This window comes from Geotrypetes seraphini, chromosome 9 (genome assembly GCF_902459505.1).
Source record: "Geotrypetes seraphini chromosome 9, aGeoSer1.1, whole genome shotgun sequence".
Taxonomy (NCBI): Eukaryota; Metazoa; Chordata; class Amphibia; order Gymnophiona; family Dermophiidae; genus Geotrypetes; species Geotrypetes seraphini.
Window position 1 is genome coordinate 164,019,158 of NC_047092.1, and position 15,161 is coordinate 164,034,318.

General features: G+C 46.4%; 1 protein-coding gene across 4 annotated transcripts in view; it reads right to left on the reverse strand.

Moving 5' to 3' along the window:
* CARD8 (caspase recruitment domain family member 8) overlaps positions 1-15,161 on the reverse strand; it is an 89,305-nt gene that overhangs the window by 3,917 nt on the left and 70,227 nt on the right. For all 4 annotated transcript variants that reach the window (XM_033959581.1, XM_033959578.1, XM_033959579.1 and 1 more), the window contains 2 exons: positions 13,749-13,820; positions 237-512 (listed from right to left, as the gene is read on the reverse strand). In XM_033959581.1, the coding sequence (XP_033815472.1) occupies positions 237-512; positions 13,749-13,820 (348 nt within the window). The remainder of the gene's footprint in view (positions 1-236; positions 513-13,748; positions 13,821-15,161) is intronic.

Sequence of the window (15,161 nt, forward strand, 5' to 3'; positions counted from 1 at the left end):
ATTTAAAGAACTTTAAATAAATAACTCTCAAATTTAATTTTTTGTTGGTTTTGCAATTTTATAATTTCAATTATAATGTACCGTGAAAAACATTTGCTCCGTTTAGTGTGTCAGAGCTAAAAAAAGGTTTGAGACACTGCTCTAAAATATTCTCTTTCATTTCACTTAATAAACCAGATTGCTGGCAGACTGTTTTGGAGTAACATTAATATATCAAGTATAACGCTCAGATGTACCTTCCAAAGTTTGAAGGAGTTCATATCCAACATCATCACGGTCCTTCAGACAGTTATGCAAATTTTTTATTGTTCCATTTTTTTGGCTTTTTTCACGCCACAGGGCCAACATCTTAAACTTCTGAATTGTAAGTTCTTCATTCTTATACTTGATGTGCTCAATCTCATTCATATTTATTCCAAGATAAGAGACACCAAGAACTGGCCACTCCTTGCCAAGCTTTTTGGCAAGGTCCATCAGCTGCTGATCAGTGATCGTGCAATGTGTCTCATCATCTAAAAACATAAAATCATTGGTTTGTTCCAGAACTGGCTGTGGCATGGTTATCCCTACACATTCCTGTTATTTATTTATAAATTTATATACCATATATTAACTATACGGTTTACAAAGCTTACAATCATAAAACACAATTGCAGGACAGTAGTCTTAAAAAAAGAAAAAACACAGGAAAGCACTAACATACAATTGAGTTTTCAGCATTTTCTTAAAATTCATCCTCCCATCACAATATCACAAAATTCCAGGCAACGCATTCCAAAGTTTAGCACCTGCCACAGGCAGCATCGCTGCACCAATCCTAACGTGAGCGATGGTTATGGTGGTATTTTATTTTTATCTGTACAGTGCTACAGGATTTGGTTACCCATCTGGTAACCAACAAAGGAAGAGCAAAAAACACAGTTACTTACCGTAATAGGTGTTATCCAGGGACAGCAGGCAGATATTCTTAACTGATGGGTGACGGCACCGACGGAGCCCCGGTACGGACAATTTTAGAGTGATTGCACTCTAAGAACTTAGAAAGTTCTAGTTAGGCCGCACCGCGCATGCGCGAGTGCCTTCCGACCCGACGGAGGTGCGCGGTCCCCAGTTAGGATAAGCCAGCTAAGAAGCCAACCCGGGGAGGTGGGTGGGACGTAAGAATATTTGCCTGCTGTCCCTGGATAACACCTGTTACGGTAAGTAACTGTGCTTTATCCCAGGACAAGCAGGCAGCATATTCTTAACTGACTAAGCTAACAAAAAGAGGGATGGAGGGAAGGTTGGCCATTAGGAAAATAAATTTTGTCAAACAGATTGGCCGAAGTGTCCATCCCGTCTGGAGAATGCATCCAGACAATAATGAGATGTGAAAGTATGAACTGAGGACCAAATAGCAGCTTTGCAGATTTCCTCAATAGGAGTTGATCTGAGGAAAGCTACAGACGCTGCCATAGCTCTAACCTTATGGGCCGTGACAGAACCTTCCAGTGGCAATCCGGTCTGAGCATAACAGAACGAGATGCAAGCAGCAAGCCAATTGGATAACGTACGTTTAGAAACAGGATGTCCCAACTTATTTGGATCAAAGGACAGAAAAAGTTGGGGAGACGATCTGTGAGGCTTAGTGCGCTCTACATAGTAAGCCAAAGCACGCTTACAGTCCAAAGTATGCAAAGCCTGTTCTCCAGGATGAGAATGAGGTTTCGGGAAGAAGACTAGTTAAGATGAAAGTCAGATACAACCTTAGGGATGAACTTTGGATGTGTACGCAGAACCACCTTGTCATGGTGAAAGACTGTGAAAGGTGGATCGGCAACTAGTGCATGCAATTCACTGACCCTCCTGGCAGCGGTGAGAGCAATAAGGAAGACCACTTTCCAAGTGAGAAATTTGAAATGAGCTGTGGCCAATGGTTCAAAAGGAGGCTTCATTAAGGCGGAAAGAACTACATTAAGATCCCAGACCACAGGAGGGGGCTTGAGAGGTGGTTTCACATTGAAAAGTCCCCGCATGAATCTGGAAACCAAGAGATGAGCAGTAAGAGGTTTTCCGTGAACTGGTTCATGAAAAGCAGTAATGGCACTGAGGTGGACTCTGATAGAAGATTTGAGACCAGAGTTAGACAAAGAAAGGAGATAATCCAACACGAGTTCTACTGCAAGCAAAGTTGGATCATGATGATGCAGAAGGCACCAGGAAGAAAACTGGGTCCACTTCTGTTGATAGCATTGAAGAGTGGCCGGCTTCCTGGAAGCATCAAGAATAGAACGGACAGGCTGAGAAAGAAGTGAATGAGCCGAGGGATACCAAACTGTCAGGTGCAGAGACTGTAGGTTGGGATGTAGGAGGGACTGCTGATGCTGAGTAAGCAGAGAAGGAAACAGTGGAAGAAGTATGGGCTCCCTGGAACTGAGTTGAAGCAGAAGGGAGAACCAATGTTGCCTGGGCCACCGTGGAGCGATGAGAATCATGGTGGCTTGTTCTCTCTTGAGCTTGAACAAGGTCCGCAACATGAGAGGCAGAGGAGGAACTGCATAAAGGAATAGATTGGTCCAATCCAGGAGAAACGCATCTGCTGCCAGACGGTGAGGGGAGTAGAGTCTGGAGCAAAATTGGGGCAGTTGATGATTGTGAGGAGCTGCAAAAAGGTCCACCTGAGGAGTGCCCCATTGAACGAAAATGGACTGGAGAGTTATGGGATCGAGAGTCCATTCGTGGGGTTGGAGAATTCTGCTGAGATTGTCCGCTAAGGAATTCTGCTCTCCCTGGATGTAGACAGCTTTCAGGAATAAATGGCGAGCTGTCGCCCAAGACCAAATCTTTTGGGCCTCCTGACACAACAGGTGAGAGCCCGTCCCACCCTGTTTGTTGATGTAGTACATTGCTACTTGATTGTCTGTGCAAAGTAGTAGAACTTGAGGAAAGAGGAGATGCTGAAAAGCCTTGAGGGCATAAAACAAAACTCTGAGTTCCAGGAAATTGATGTGATGTTTCTTTTCCTGGGCAGTCCAAAGACCTTGAGTTTGGAAATTGTTCAAGTGAGCTACCCAGGCATATGGGGATGCGTCTGTGATGATGACTAGATGATGATGAGGCAGATGGAACAGAAGGCCTCTGGAGAGATTGTAAGATTTCAACCACCATTGCAGAGACTATCGAAGAGACGATGTCACAGATATGTGTCGCGAACAAGGATCCGTCGCCTGGGACCACTGGGTAGCTAGGGTTCATTGAGGAGTGCGCAGGTGAAGACGTGCAAAGGGGGTGACATGAACTGTCGAGGCCATGTGACCAAGAGTATCATCATTTGTTTTGCAGAGATGGAAAACTGTGGGAGCACCTGCTGACAGAGATGAAGAAGAGTCTGAAGGCGGTTGGATGGAAGAAACGCCCTCATGAGAGCAGTGTCCAAGATCGCTCCGATGAACTGAAGCCTCTGAGTGGGAATGAGATGTGACTTGGGCAGATTGATCTCAAAACCCAGAAGTTGGAGAAATAGGATGGTCTGGTTGGTGGCATGAAGCACTTCCTGAGATGAAGGAGCCTTGATTAACCAGTCGTCCAGGTAAGGGAAGACTTGAAGATGGTGAGAGCGTAGAAAAGCGGCCACCACAATGAGACACTTTGTGAATACCCTGGGAGAGGAGGCAAGACCGAAGGGTAACACTTTGTACTGGTAATGACAGCGATTGATCATGAAGCGGAGATACTGTCTGGAGGCCAGATTGACCGGGATGTGAGTGTAGGCCTCCTTGAGATCTAGGGAGTATAGCCAGTCGCCCTGAGTGAGAAGAGGATAAAGTGTGGCCAGAGAAAGCATTTTGAACTTTTCTTTGACTAAGCATTTGTTGAGATCCTGGAGATCTAGTATGGGTCTGAGGTCCCCAGTTTTCTTGGGAACCAGAAAATAGCGGGAGTAGAATCCCTGCCCCTTCTGATCTAGAGGAACTTCCTCTATGGCGTTCAGAAGAAGAAGGGATTGGACCTCCTGAAGAAGGAGGGAGGACTGAGATGTGTTCAAAGCAGACTCTTTTGGAGGACTTTGAGTGGGAAGAGTCTGAAAGTTGAGAGAATAGCCGTGGCGAATGATGTTGAGAACCCACTGATCTGAAGTGATGATCTCCCAACGGCTGAGGAAAGTAGAAAGACGTCGTCCTATGGGTTGAGGCAGAAGGAACGATGGTGGAAGACTGGCTAGGCCCTGGAGAATGAAGTCAAAAGGGTTGAGTAGACTTCGGTTGGGCAGGAGGTTTCACCGGTTGCTGCTGTTGAGCACGAGGCTGTTGGCGTTGCTGTTGACGCTGCTGTCGAGGCTGCTGAGGAGCAGGTGGTAGGGGACGAGCAGAGTAGCGACGTTGATATGAAGATTGTTGGTGAAAGGGCCGAGCAGGTGGAGGCTTCTTTTTATTTTTCAGCAGAGTGTCCCAGCGAGTCTCATGTGCAGACAATTTTTGTGTGGTGGAATCGAGAGAGTCACCAAATAATTCATCCCCGAGGCAAGGGGCATTGGCAAGGCGGTCCTGGTGATTGACATCAAGCTCCGAAACCCTAAGCCAAGCGAGACGGCGCATAGCCACAGCCATCGCAGTAGCCCTCGAGGTCAGTTCAAAGATGTTGTAAATCGAACGGACCATGAATTTCCTGAGCTGTAACAGACTGGAAGTGTATTGTTGAAAAGAAGGGAGTTTCCGGTCAGGTAAGTACTTTTCAAAGGAAGCCAGTTGCTGAATGAGGTGCTTTAGGTAAAAGGAGAAATGAAATGCGTAATTACCGGATCGATTGGCAAGCATAGCATTCTGATACAAACGCTTGCCAAACTTATCCATGGCCTTCCCTTCTCTGCCAGGAGGGACAGAAGCATAGACACTAGTGCCCACAGACTTTTTGAGAGGGACTCAACCAACAAGGATTCATGTGGGAGTTGGGGTTTGTCAAAGCCTGGAATAGGAATGACCTTGTACAAAGTGTCTAACTTGCAAGGAGCACTAGGGATGGTTAAAGGTGTCTCGAGATTTTTATAAAAAGTCTCCCTCAAAATGTCATGTAGGAGCAATTTAAGAGATTCCTTTGGAGGCTGATCAAAGTCCAAAGCTTCAAGGAAAGCCTTAGATTTTTTAGATTCAGCCTCCAAAGGAATAGAAAGAGACTCACACATCTCCTTTAAAAATGAGGTAAAGGAGGAATGTTCCAGTTTAGAAGAAGGTTCCCGCAGAGAGGGGTCTTCCTCAGCTGAAGAAACCTCATCCTCAGACAGCAAAGGCTCTTCAGAGTCATCCCACAGATCAGGGTCCCGTACCTGAGAGCCTCAACCCCGGGAATCCGGTGTCGAAGGTTCAGCATGCCGGGTTTTGCGCACTGACTTCCCGGATCGCATAGAGGTGGTACCTGGGGAAGTAAGAGGTTGCCGGTGCCGGGAGTGATCAGACAGGAGTGGGGGTTCGGTCGTTTGAACAGCCCGATGGAGGCCTCTCGGTTCCACAGATAATACTGGCATGGAAGCCGAGGAGGCAGAATGGACCGGAACCGAAAGAGTGGAAGCCGACAATAGCGGCTGCTCCACAGCCGGTACCGGCGGCTTAGACCGGACCGGAACTGGAAGGTTCGGTGCCAATAGAGCAGGAAGGAGCTGCTGTAATTGCTCTTTAAGTTGGACTTGAAGGACTGCCGCAATACAGTCATCCAAGCAAGGCACCGGTATCGCTTTCTTTTTCTGCGGTACCTGCGGTGCCACTCGACGCCCAGAGGATGAGGAGGCCGAGGAGGATGCACTCACCTCAATAGGGGCGGAGCGTTTACGGGGGCACCTCGAGGTCGGCAGGACTGGACTCTCTGCCACAGCGACCAGAGGACGCTCCAAGGAGGAAGGCTTCTTAGCCGGCTTACCTGAAGGGTGTGATGCCGGAGAGATGTCATGCGGCGTCGATGAAGTGGGTGCCGGTTGAGAAGCCGCCAATGTCGGTGTTGATGCCGAAGAATCAGCCATCGCGGCACCGAACAGAAGTTTTTGTTGAAGCTGCCTGTTTTTTAAGGTACACTTCTTAAGAGTAGCACAACGGGTGCAGGTGGAAGCCCTATGATCCGGACCCAAGCACTGAAGGCACCAATTGTGCGGGTTGGTCAAGGAGATGGGCGTGCACACCGTTGGCACTTTTTAAATCCTGGCTGAGGAGGCATGAAGGTAAATACGGCCTCCGCTAAATCGAAAGCGGAGGCTGCTATAGTGGCAACAGGCCTCGCCGGGGCGAACCTGAAAATAAGAAAAGAAAAAAAGAAATTTTTTATTTTTTTTATTTTTGATAAAGAAACAAAGAAAAAAAGGAAGATAAGCTTCCAAGAAGAAAACACGCGAGCGGGAAGGCAAGAGAAAAAATTTTTCAACGGCCGTTGAAAAAAACGCATCTTCTTAGCTCCGCGGAAACTAAGAAACTGGGGACCGCACGCCTCCGTCGGGCGGGAAGGCACTCGCACATGCGCGGTGCAGCCTAACTAGAACTTTCTAAGTTCTTAGAGTGCAATCACTCTAAAATTGTCCGTACCGGGGCTCCGTCGGTGCCGTCACCCATCAGTTAAGAATATGCTGCCTGCTTGTCCTGGGATAAAGGGAAGTTTCAATTCAAATATTTACCCAGAAGAGAAAAGCACAATATAACTGAGGAGTGAAGTCCAAGAACAAGCAAGAGGATAATGGGCTAGATTCACAAAGCAAACCGATCGTGTGCCGATCGGTTTGCGACTCCCTTGCAACTAGATTTCCCTCGGGCCCCATTCACTAACCTCTCCTACATTACGCTTCGAATCCGTGCATGCAAATGAGGAGAAATGCATGCAAAGTAGACAGGGACGCAATTCACCAATGAAATTTTGGAAACCGACTGGGCTGGCCGATCGACCCAAGAAGCGACCGCTGGGGACCAGTCGAAAACGTCTTTCCGACTCTCCAGCTCCATAGAAGCCCTGCTCTCTGCACGCCCTGCTCTCTGCTGCCCCGAATCTCTCCTGCCTTGCCGCTCTGATGCTCTTCCTCGGATCTCTCCTGCCTGCTCTGCCCCGAATCGTCACCCTGCTGTGCCCCAATGTCTCCTGCCTGCTCTGCTCTGAATTGCCACCCGGTTTTCCCCTGCCTGCTGCCCTGAATCTCTCCTGCCGTTCCCTGCACTGCGAGCCTGTGGTTTTAAGCGGGTTAAAACCACGGGCTTGCTGGGCTAAAAAGTAGTTAAAAAAAAAAAGTTGCAGCTCAGACAGGTCTAGACTCATGTGTCGGGATCGCACACCATGCCGGCAGATGGGGGCGTTCCTCTGATCGCCCCCATCTGCATATTGGACTTTGAAGAATCCATTGGACCTGTCCGGATCGGCCATGGATCCATCCCGATCGGGCAGGTTCGGGAATCTAGCCCAATGAGTATGAAAAGAGAATTCACTGGGTAGCTCAGGAAAAACCCAAGAAACAAAGAGGGACACTGGCTCTCGGGGGGAAAAGAAGTCAAAGGATCACTGGCATTATAGAAAAAGTTATTCTTTTAGCCCTCCATGGTGTTGCATTATTTGGTTTTGTGGGCAGGAGCTTGATGATGATTACCTAATTTTCTAGAAGAGTCATTTATTCCTTTCTTTTGATTATTGTTTCCTATTGGCTTTCTGTAGAAGTGGATGTACTTGACTGCTTAGGCCCTCTTTTACAAAGGTGCGCTAAGCGTGCGCTAAATCAACATGTGTGCTAACCGTTAATACGTCCATAGGATAACATGCAAGCGTTAGCGTTTAGCGCGTGTTTTGCATGCGCTAAAGAGCTTAGCGCGCCTTTGTAAAAAGGGGGGGGGTGGGGGTTTGTTTTGAAACGTATAAGTAAAGAGAGACCACTGGCACCGATACTGGATTGCTTTTATGTTTGCAAGGATGGATGCAAATAGGAATAGATTGCACTTAAGAGTCGTGAGTGTTTTTGGTGAAATATAAATTTATTATGGGGTCGTTTTATTAAGGTGCGCTAACCGATTTAGCGCGTGCTAAATGCTAAGGCTAGAATATAATGGATGCCTTAGTATTTAGCATGTGCTAATCTTTAGCGCGCACTAAATCGGTTAGTGCGCCTTAATAAAAGGACCCCTAAACAAATAAAATTGATTATTTTTGCAAAAATTTCTCAGTATAGTTACGTTGGAGCCCTATGAGGAATCGGATGTTTTCTGTACTGAGTGAAGACAAGATACGGCCTTCCTCGAGACCCTGGGACTCAGACCTCCTTCTCCTCATCAACAGGAAATCCACCACTGAGGTTAACAGAGTTAACTGTAACTATATTATTATTACGCCTCCTTTTTCAAAGCTGCGATAAGAGGTTTTTACCGCGGCCCAGAGCAACGCTGCTCCAATGTGCATAGAATTCCTATGAGCGTTGGAGAATTTAGCACTCCGGGCCATGGTAGAAACCTCTACCGCAGCTTAGTAAAAGGGGTGGGGGGGGTTAATTATTTCTAGAGCACTTCCCAGTACCGAGTGTGCACCACTCAAATAAGGGACAGACCAGACATGGGGCTTGCTGTTCTTATTTAGAAAGCCTTTTCTATCATAATTATTTTGAACCATTAGTCAGTGATTTATTCTGTTTATTTAATAAATCTTCTATCCTGCACCATCTACTATCCCCTTTCCCACTCTCCCCCGTTCCTTCTGCTCCCTCTCCTCCCCCCCCCTCCACACTTGGTCTCACTCTCGCTATCGCTTACCAACCCTACCTTCTGTCTTACCATTACCCCTGCTAAATCTCAGTTATAGTTTTCCCCTCGCCCCCCCCCCCTCTTCATTGCCTGTAATTTTTTGTTACAATTTTGTAATTTTGTCAAAATTTTGTAAATCCGTGTATCACCGCGGACCTTAATTAATGAATGTGAACCGCCTAGAACTTTTTGGGTATGGCGGTATACAAGAATAAAATTATTATTATTATTATTATGGGCACATGAAGAAAAATTTGCTGCTATCATGATCTCGAGAACTAGTGAGTAAATGGATCTTCTGGGATAAAGATATCTTACATGACTATGCTTTTATGGAAAAACAGGAACCAACAAAACTGCACTACAGCAGTGCTGTGTTTCATTCTAGAGAGGATATACTGCAAGTAGAATAACATCCACTTTGCCTACAGAATGTTTAATAGAATGTGAAATACTTCCCTCTAGTGGGTAATCAGGCCACCAAGGCTAATACAGTGGTGCCTCGCATAACGGACGCCTCGCACAGCGAACACTGCGCACAACGAACTTTATGTCTTGATCCGTACAACGAACTTCGTTTCACACAACGAAGTCGCCCGAGCTGCATCCTTCCGCGCAGGCACTGCGCTTAACTGCCCTCTCTCCGCCTGGTTCCCTCTTGCCCCCCCGACTCCCCGACACGATCGGGGCAAGAGGGAGCTCAAGCCCTCTTGCCCCCCCCCCGACTCCCCGACACGATCGGGGCAAGAGGGAGCTCAAGCCCTCTTGCCCCCCCGACACGATCGGGGCAAGAGGGAGCTCAAGCCCTCTTGCCCCCCCGACTCCCCGACACGATCGGGGCAAAAGGGAGCTCAAGCCCTCTTGCCCCCCCGACTCCCCGACACGATCGGGGCAAAAGGGAGCCCAAGCCCTCTTGCCCCGCCGATTCCCCAACTCCCCGACAATATCGGGCCAGGAGGGAGCCCAAGTCCTCCTGGCCACGGCGACCCCCTAACCCCACCCTGCACTACATTACGGGCAGGAGGGATCCCAGGCCCTCCTGCCCTCGACGCAAACCCCCCCTCCCCCCAACGACCGCCCCCCCCCAAGAACCTCCGACCGCCCCCCCAGCCGACCCGCGACCCCCCTGGCCGACCCCCACGACACCCCCAACCCCCTTCCCCGTACCTTTCTGTAGTTGGCCAGACAGACGGGAGCCAAACCCGCCTGTCCGGCAGGCAGCCATCGACGGAATGAGGCCGGATTGGCCCATCCGTCCCAAAGCTCCGCCTACTGGTGGGGCCTAAGGCGCCTGGGCCAATCAGAATAGGCCCGGGAGCCTTAGGTCCCTCCTGGGGGCGGGGCCTGAGGCACATGGGCCCAACCCGACCATGTGCCTCAGGCCCTGCCCCCAGGAGGGACCTAAGGCTCCCGGGCCTATTCTGATTGGCCCAGGCGCCTTAGGCCCCACCAGTAGGCGGAGCTTTGGGACGGATGGGCCAATCCGGCCTCATTCCGTCGATGGCTGCCTGCCGGACAGGCGGGTTTGGCTCCCGTCTGTCCGGCCAACTACAGAAAGGTACGGGGAAGGGGGTTGGGGGTGTCGTGGGGGTCGGCCAGGGGGGTCGCGGGTCGGCTGGGGGGGCGGTCGGAGGTTCTTGGGGGGGGGGCGGTCGTTGGGGGGAGGGGGGGTTTGCGTCGAGGGCAGGAGGGCCTGGGATCCCTCCTGCCCGTAATGTAGTGCAGGGTGGGGTTAGGGGGTCGCCGTGGCCAGGAGGACTTGGGCTCCCTCCTGGCCCGATATTGTCGGGGAGTTGGGGAATCGGCGGGGCAAGAGGGCTTGGGCTCCCTTTTGCCCCGATCGTGTCGGGGAGTCGGGGGGGCAAGAGGGCTTGAGCTCCCTTTTGCCCCGATCGTGTCGGGGAGTCGGGGGGGCAAGAGGGCTTGAGCTCCCTCTTGCCCCGATCGTGTCGGGGAGTCAGGGGGGGCAAGAGGGCTTGAGCTCCCTCTTGCCCCGATCGTGTCGGGGAGTCGGGGGGGCAAGAGGGCTTGAGCTCCCTCTTGCCCCGATCGTGTCGGGGGTGCCAGGGACTACACGGAGTCACCCACCGTACCACCCGATTCGGGTAAGCGCAGGTATCGGTGGGTGGCTTATTTGCGGGGGGGTGCCTTATTTTACATTTTTTTCTAAAAAGGGGGGGCTGTCTTATTTGATGGCCCTGCCTTATCATCGGGGAAACACGGTAGAAAAAAAAAAAAAATGAACAGTTAAGTCCCAGTTTTTGCCGCTGAGACTCTGCCCTCTCACTGTAAAATTAGACTCTACTTAGTCTGTCTTTAAATTTAAAAAATGTGTGTTGTTTTAAAAAACAATTATGTTTTTAGATGTATCTAAATAAAAATAATAACCAAAAATTTATCTTTTTTTATGTCATCTTAGCATATTTTATGCTACAGAACGAATTATTTTTTTTAACATGTATTGTTATGGGAAAACGCGTTTCACACAACGAACGTTTCACATAACAAACTTGCTCCTGGAACCAATTAAGTTCGTTGTGTGAGGCACCACTGTATATATATATATATATGTTTGATTTTATTATATATGTTATTTGTAATCTGATTAGGGTTTAAGCGGACTAGAAATGTTAAAATGAAATGAAGTTAATAAATAATAAATTGGGGCCCAAAGGCCCATATTCTATAAATGACATCTAACTTAATTGGTAAAGCCATTTAAAAATCATTTTTAAAAATGTAGGTGCCCACTAGTGCCTAGAAAAACAGCACCTTCATCACATCTATGAAGGTACCTTAGAACGTCTAAGGTCAAAGTCGGTGTGGTTAACACCAGAATTGACCTTAGGCATTCTAAGGTGCCTCTGTAGATATGATTCTCGTCAAAAGTAGGTTTTGTAAAAGGTGGGGAATGTTAGGTGCCCAGATTGGCTAGGCAAGAAGTAAATTTTCAGCAGAACACAGGGAACATAACTTTGTATAGGCCACCAGTGATAACTGAGCCTTTTATAAAATATATATCATTACACCAAAACAATATGTGCAACAAAAAAATATCCTTTTATAAAAGAAAATGTTTTTTAAAAAACTAGAAAGCATAACTAGGGTGTTTATGGTATATGTATAAAAGACACAATTTTGCAAATTATGCATTATATATGACATCACTTATATATACAGTATAAAAATTGTATATTTTGTAAAAATCATATAGCCACCAAAAGATATTCATAAAGTAAATCCCGTTATCAGAGACTAAGGGCTCCTTTTACGAAGCCGCGTTAGCGGCTTTAGCGCGCGTGACTTTTAATCACCCGATAACCCACGCGCTAGCCAAAAAACTACTGCCTGCTCAAGAGGAGGCGGTAGAGGCTAGCGTGGCCGGCAGTTTAGCGCGTGCTATTATGAGCGTTAAACCGCTAACACGGATAGTAACGGAGAAAAGACCTCAGTGTTTCCTGAGAACAAACTCAGGAAACTACTATGACAAGTACAAAGTTGTCATAGAAAACACATCCTCGGTCAGAGAAAAACTCCGTTAAAGTTCAATCAATAATATTTCACCAAAATAAATATTTTCAAAAATTCTTTAAATAGTATAGGAAACCCGCACTTATCTTAACAATATCCTCTGGTACGGGAAAGGTCACCACTGCGCAGTTGAGTACACCTTCCCAGTGCAGTTTTTTTCAATTTAGCATAGCATGGGAGATCATCTCCGTTACTATCCTGGTACCTGCTCTATTAAGTCTCTGATAACGGGATTTACTTTACGAATATCTTTTGGTGGCTATATGATATTTTTTGATATTCTGCTTGTAGACTGTTATTTTTTTGATATTTTGTAAACCTGCATGTCAGACATGTTAACTAGGGAGCTGTCTTCTGAAATTCAGACTTTGTCCCAAGGGAATTGATATTAAAGGTCAGAGAGGTGAGCTCAATTCTCCCTTGAAGAGCTTGTGGTCCAAAACACAAGGTTCGCTGAAGGCCATTGAGATCTGTTCTTCTCGTGTCTTTAAAAGCTTCTTTTTAAGGCAGGGGTGAGGCTGTGCTGTGGAAGGGGCGTGATGTATGAAAATGTCACTTTGGCTCCTTCCAAACCTACTCTGTCTCCCAAACGCTTCTACCAAGAGACACCACTGATAAAAAAAAAAAAATAAAAGTGACCAGCACTCAGATTCAGGCTCAAGAGGACCAAATGCTATATAGATCAGTGGTCTCAAACACGCGGCCCGCCAGGTACTATTTTGAGGCCCTCGGTATGTTTATCATAATCACAAAAGTAAAATAAAACCGTTTCTTGATCATATGTCTCTAGCTATAAATTACAATATTATTAAGACTTAGCTAAAAGAAAAGATTTGATGAGTTTGACCTCATGCAAAATTGACATTTCTTTAATAAGACATTAACTAGTTTTTTTTCTGAGGCCCTCCAAGCACCTACAAATCCAAAATGTGGCCCTGCAAAGGGTTTGAGTCATAATGCCTCATTCCACCAATAAGAGCCAACCTCATCAGTGATGTCACAATGGCTTGATTGTCTTGTTCTCCCCTCTGCCCTCCAACCCAGCCAGCAGATTAACCGTTCCCCTTAACTCAGTGGTCTCAAACTCTTTAATAAGACATTAACTATTTTTTTTTCTGAGGCCCTCCAAGCACCTACAAATCCAAAATGTGGCCCTGCAAAGGGTTGGAGTTTGAGACCACTGCTATAGATGGTGCCGAAAAATCGACAAGAAAAAAAATGAACATAAAGCCTTATTCTATAAACAGCATTACAAGTCGGGCGTCATTTATAGAACAGCGCCTAGCTTTTTAGGCGCAAGGATTCACGCCAACTGAAACCTAGGCGCGGAATTCTATGGGTCCTGAGGTGGGGGTAAGGAATTCTGCACAAATTCTGCACCAGGGGTATTGTAGACCGCTGTCCAGTCTGTTTTCTGGAACCCCATGTTAAGTGAATTCCTCTCAGCAGTATGAACAATACCATTCTGAGAAGTAGAACATAGTAAGGATATACTACCTGAATTCAGTCTTGCTCTTTTATTGACGAATTCTTCTTCTGTAAAATTGGACAATCTCCTCCTTCTACGGCCTAAGAAACACATGGCAAAATTGTCTTCACTTTTGTTATACTTTTTTTTTTTTTTTTTTTTTTATAAATCTTTATTAATTTTCAAATGTTAACAGTGCCATACAATGAATTTAACAAAGTAACTCCTCAATAAACTTTGCCACAGGTACTTAAAAGATCCAAAAAATAAGGCAAAACACTAGTTCTGAGAGTGCTGAGTGCAAAAAGGACACACCTGAATAGAATAACAATACTAAATCAACAATAATATAAATAATACAGGTGATAGAGGCAACCTCAGTGTGAGGATCAGTGAAGGGAGAAAAACCCCAGCGCTTCACACAAAAGGGCAAAAGGACAATACCTTTGCCTGCACACCATCACTGGTAGCTTCACGTGTGCATAAATCAAATCAATAGTGCTACACCACAATCAGGTAATAATAACACTCAGTGTGAAAAAAGCAAAAAGCACTCAAAGAACCCTCCCCAGCCAACTCCCACAAACAAAAATGTTCAGGTGTGTCCTTTTTGCACTCAGCACTCTCAGAACCCTTAGACTAGTGTTTTGCCTTATTTTTTTGGATATAATGAATTTAAACATAAACACTACACAGAACGCACTTTAAAAACACAAATAATTCAAAAAACAATCATTTTCTCCACCCTCCTCCCCATAATTAATAGAAGAAGAAGTGCCTATTTAATTTCAATAATATAGATAATTAAGTATAGCAAACAATAATGCATTCCCCTCCCCCCCACCCACCCACCCTGGAAGTCAAATAAAAGGAAAGGTACATGACAGTTCTTGTGACTCAATAAATGCAGTCAATGGGCTCCACACCATTTGGAATGCGTTACTATATCCCAAACATTCCGCGTTCATTCTTTCATACTTGCAACTGGAACATCACTTTTGTTATAACTGTCCGCCCGACTGTGAGACAGCTGTCTCCAGTGGTGAGGTGAGTACCTCTGTTCAAAGGAGAGCAGGCACTTAACTCACACAGTCTAAATTGAGACAAAAATGAATAGAGAACATTTCACCAGCTAGCAGATGAGCCCGGACAAGGGTTTTTGCACAGTAAACCATTGATTCCGGCACTTCGATGTCATTTAATTGCACAAAAGCAAATACATGAAAAGTTTGATTTGCACCGGCATGCACACCTTGCCAGTTGCTGCTTTATTTTCCCCAACCCCATCCCCCAGGGTTCACATATAGCTTTGGAAAGTAAGAAGATTATTGCACAGAGACTTTGAACTTCTCCATATCCTAAAACTTGCTGTATTTTAATTAACAGATTGCATTTTATTGAACTCCTTGCTACAGGAATGCATTTACACCTGGTGACCGTAT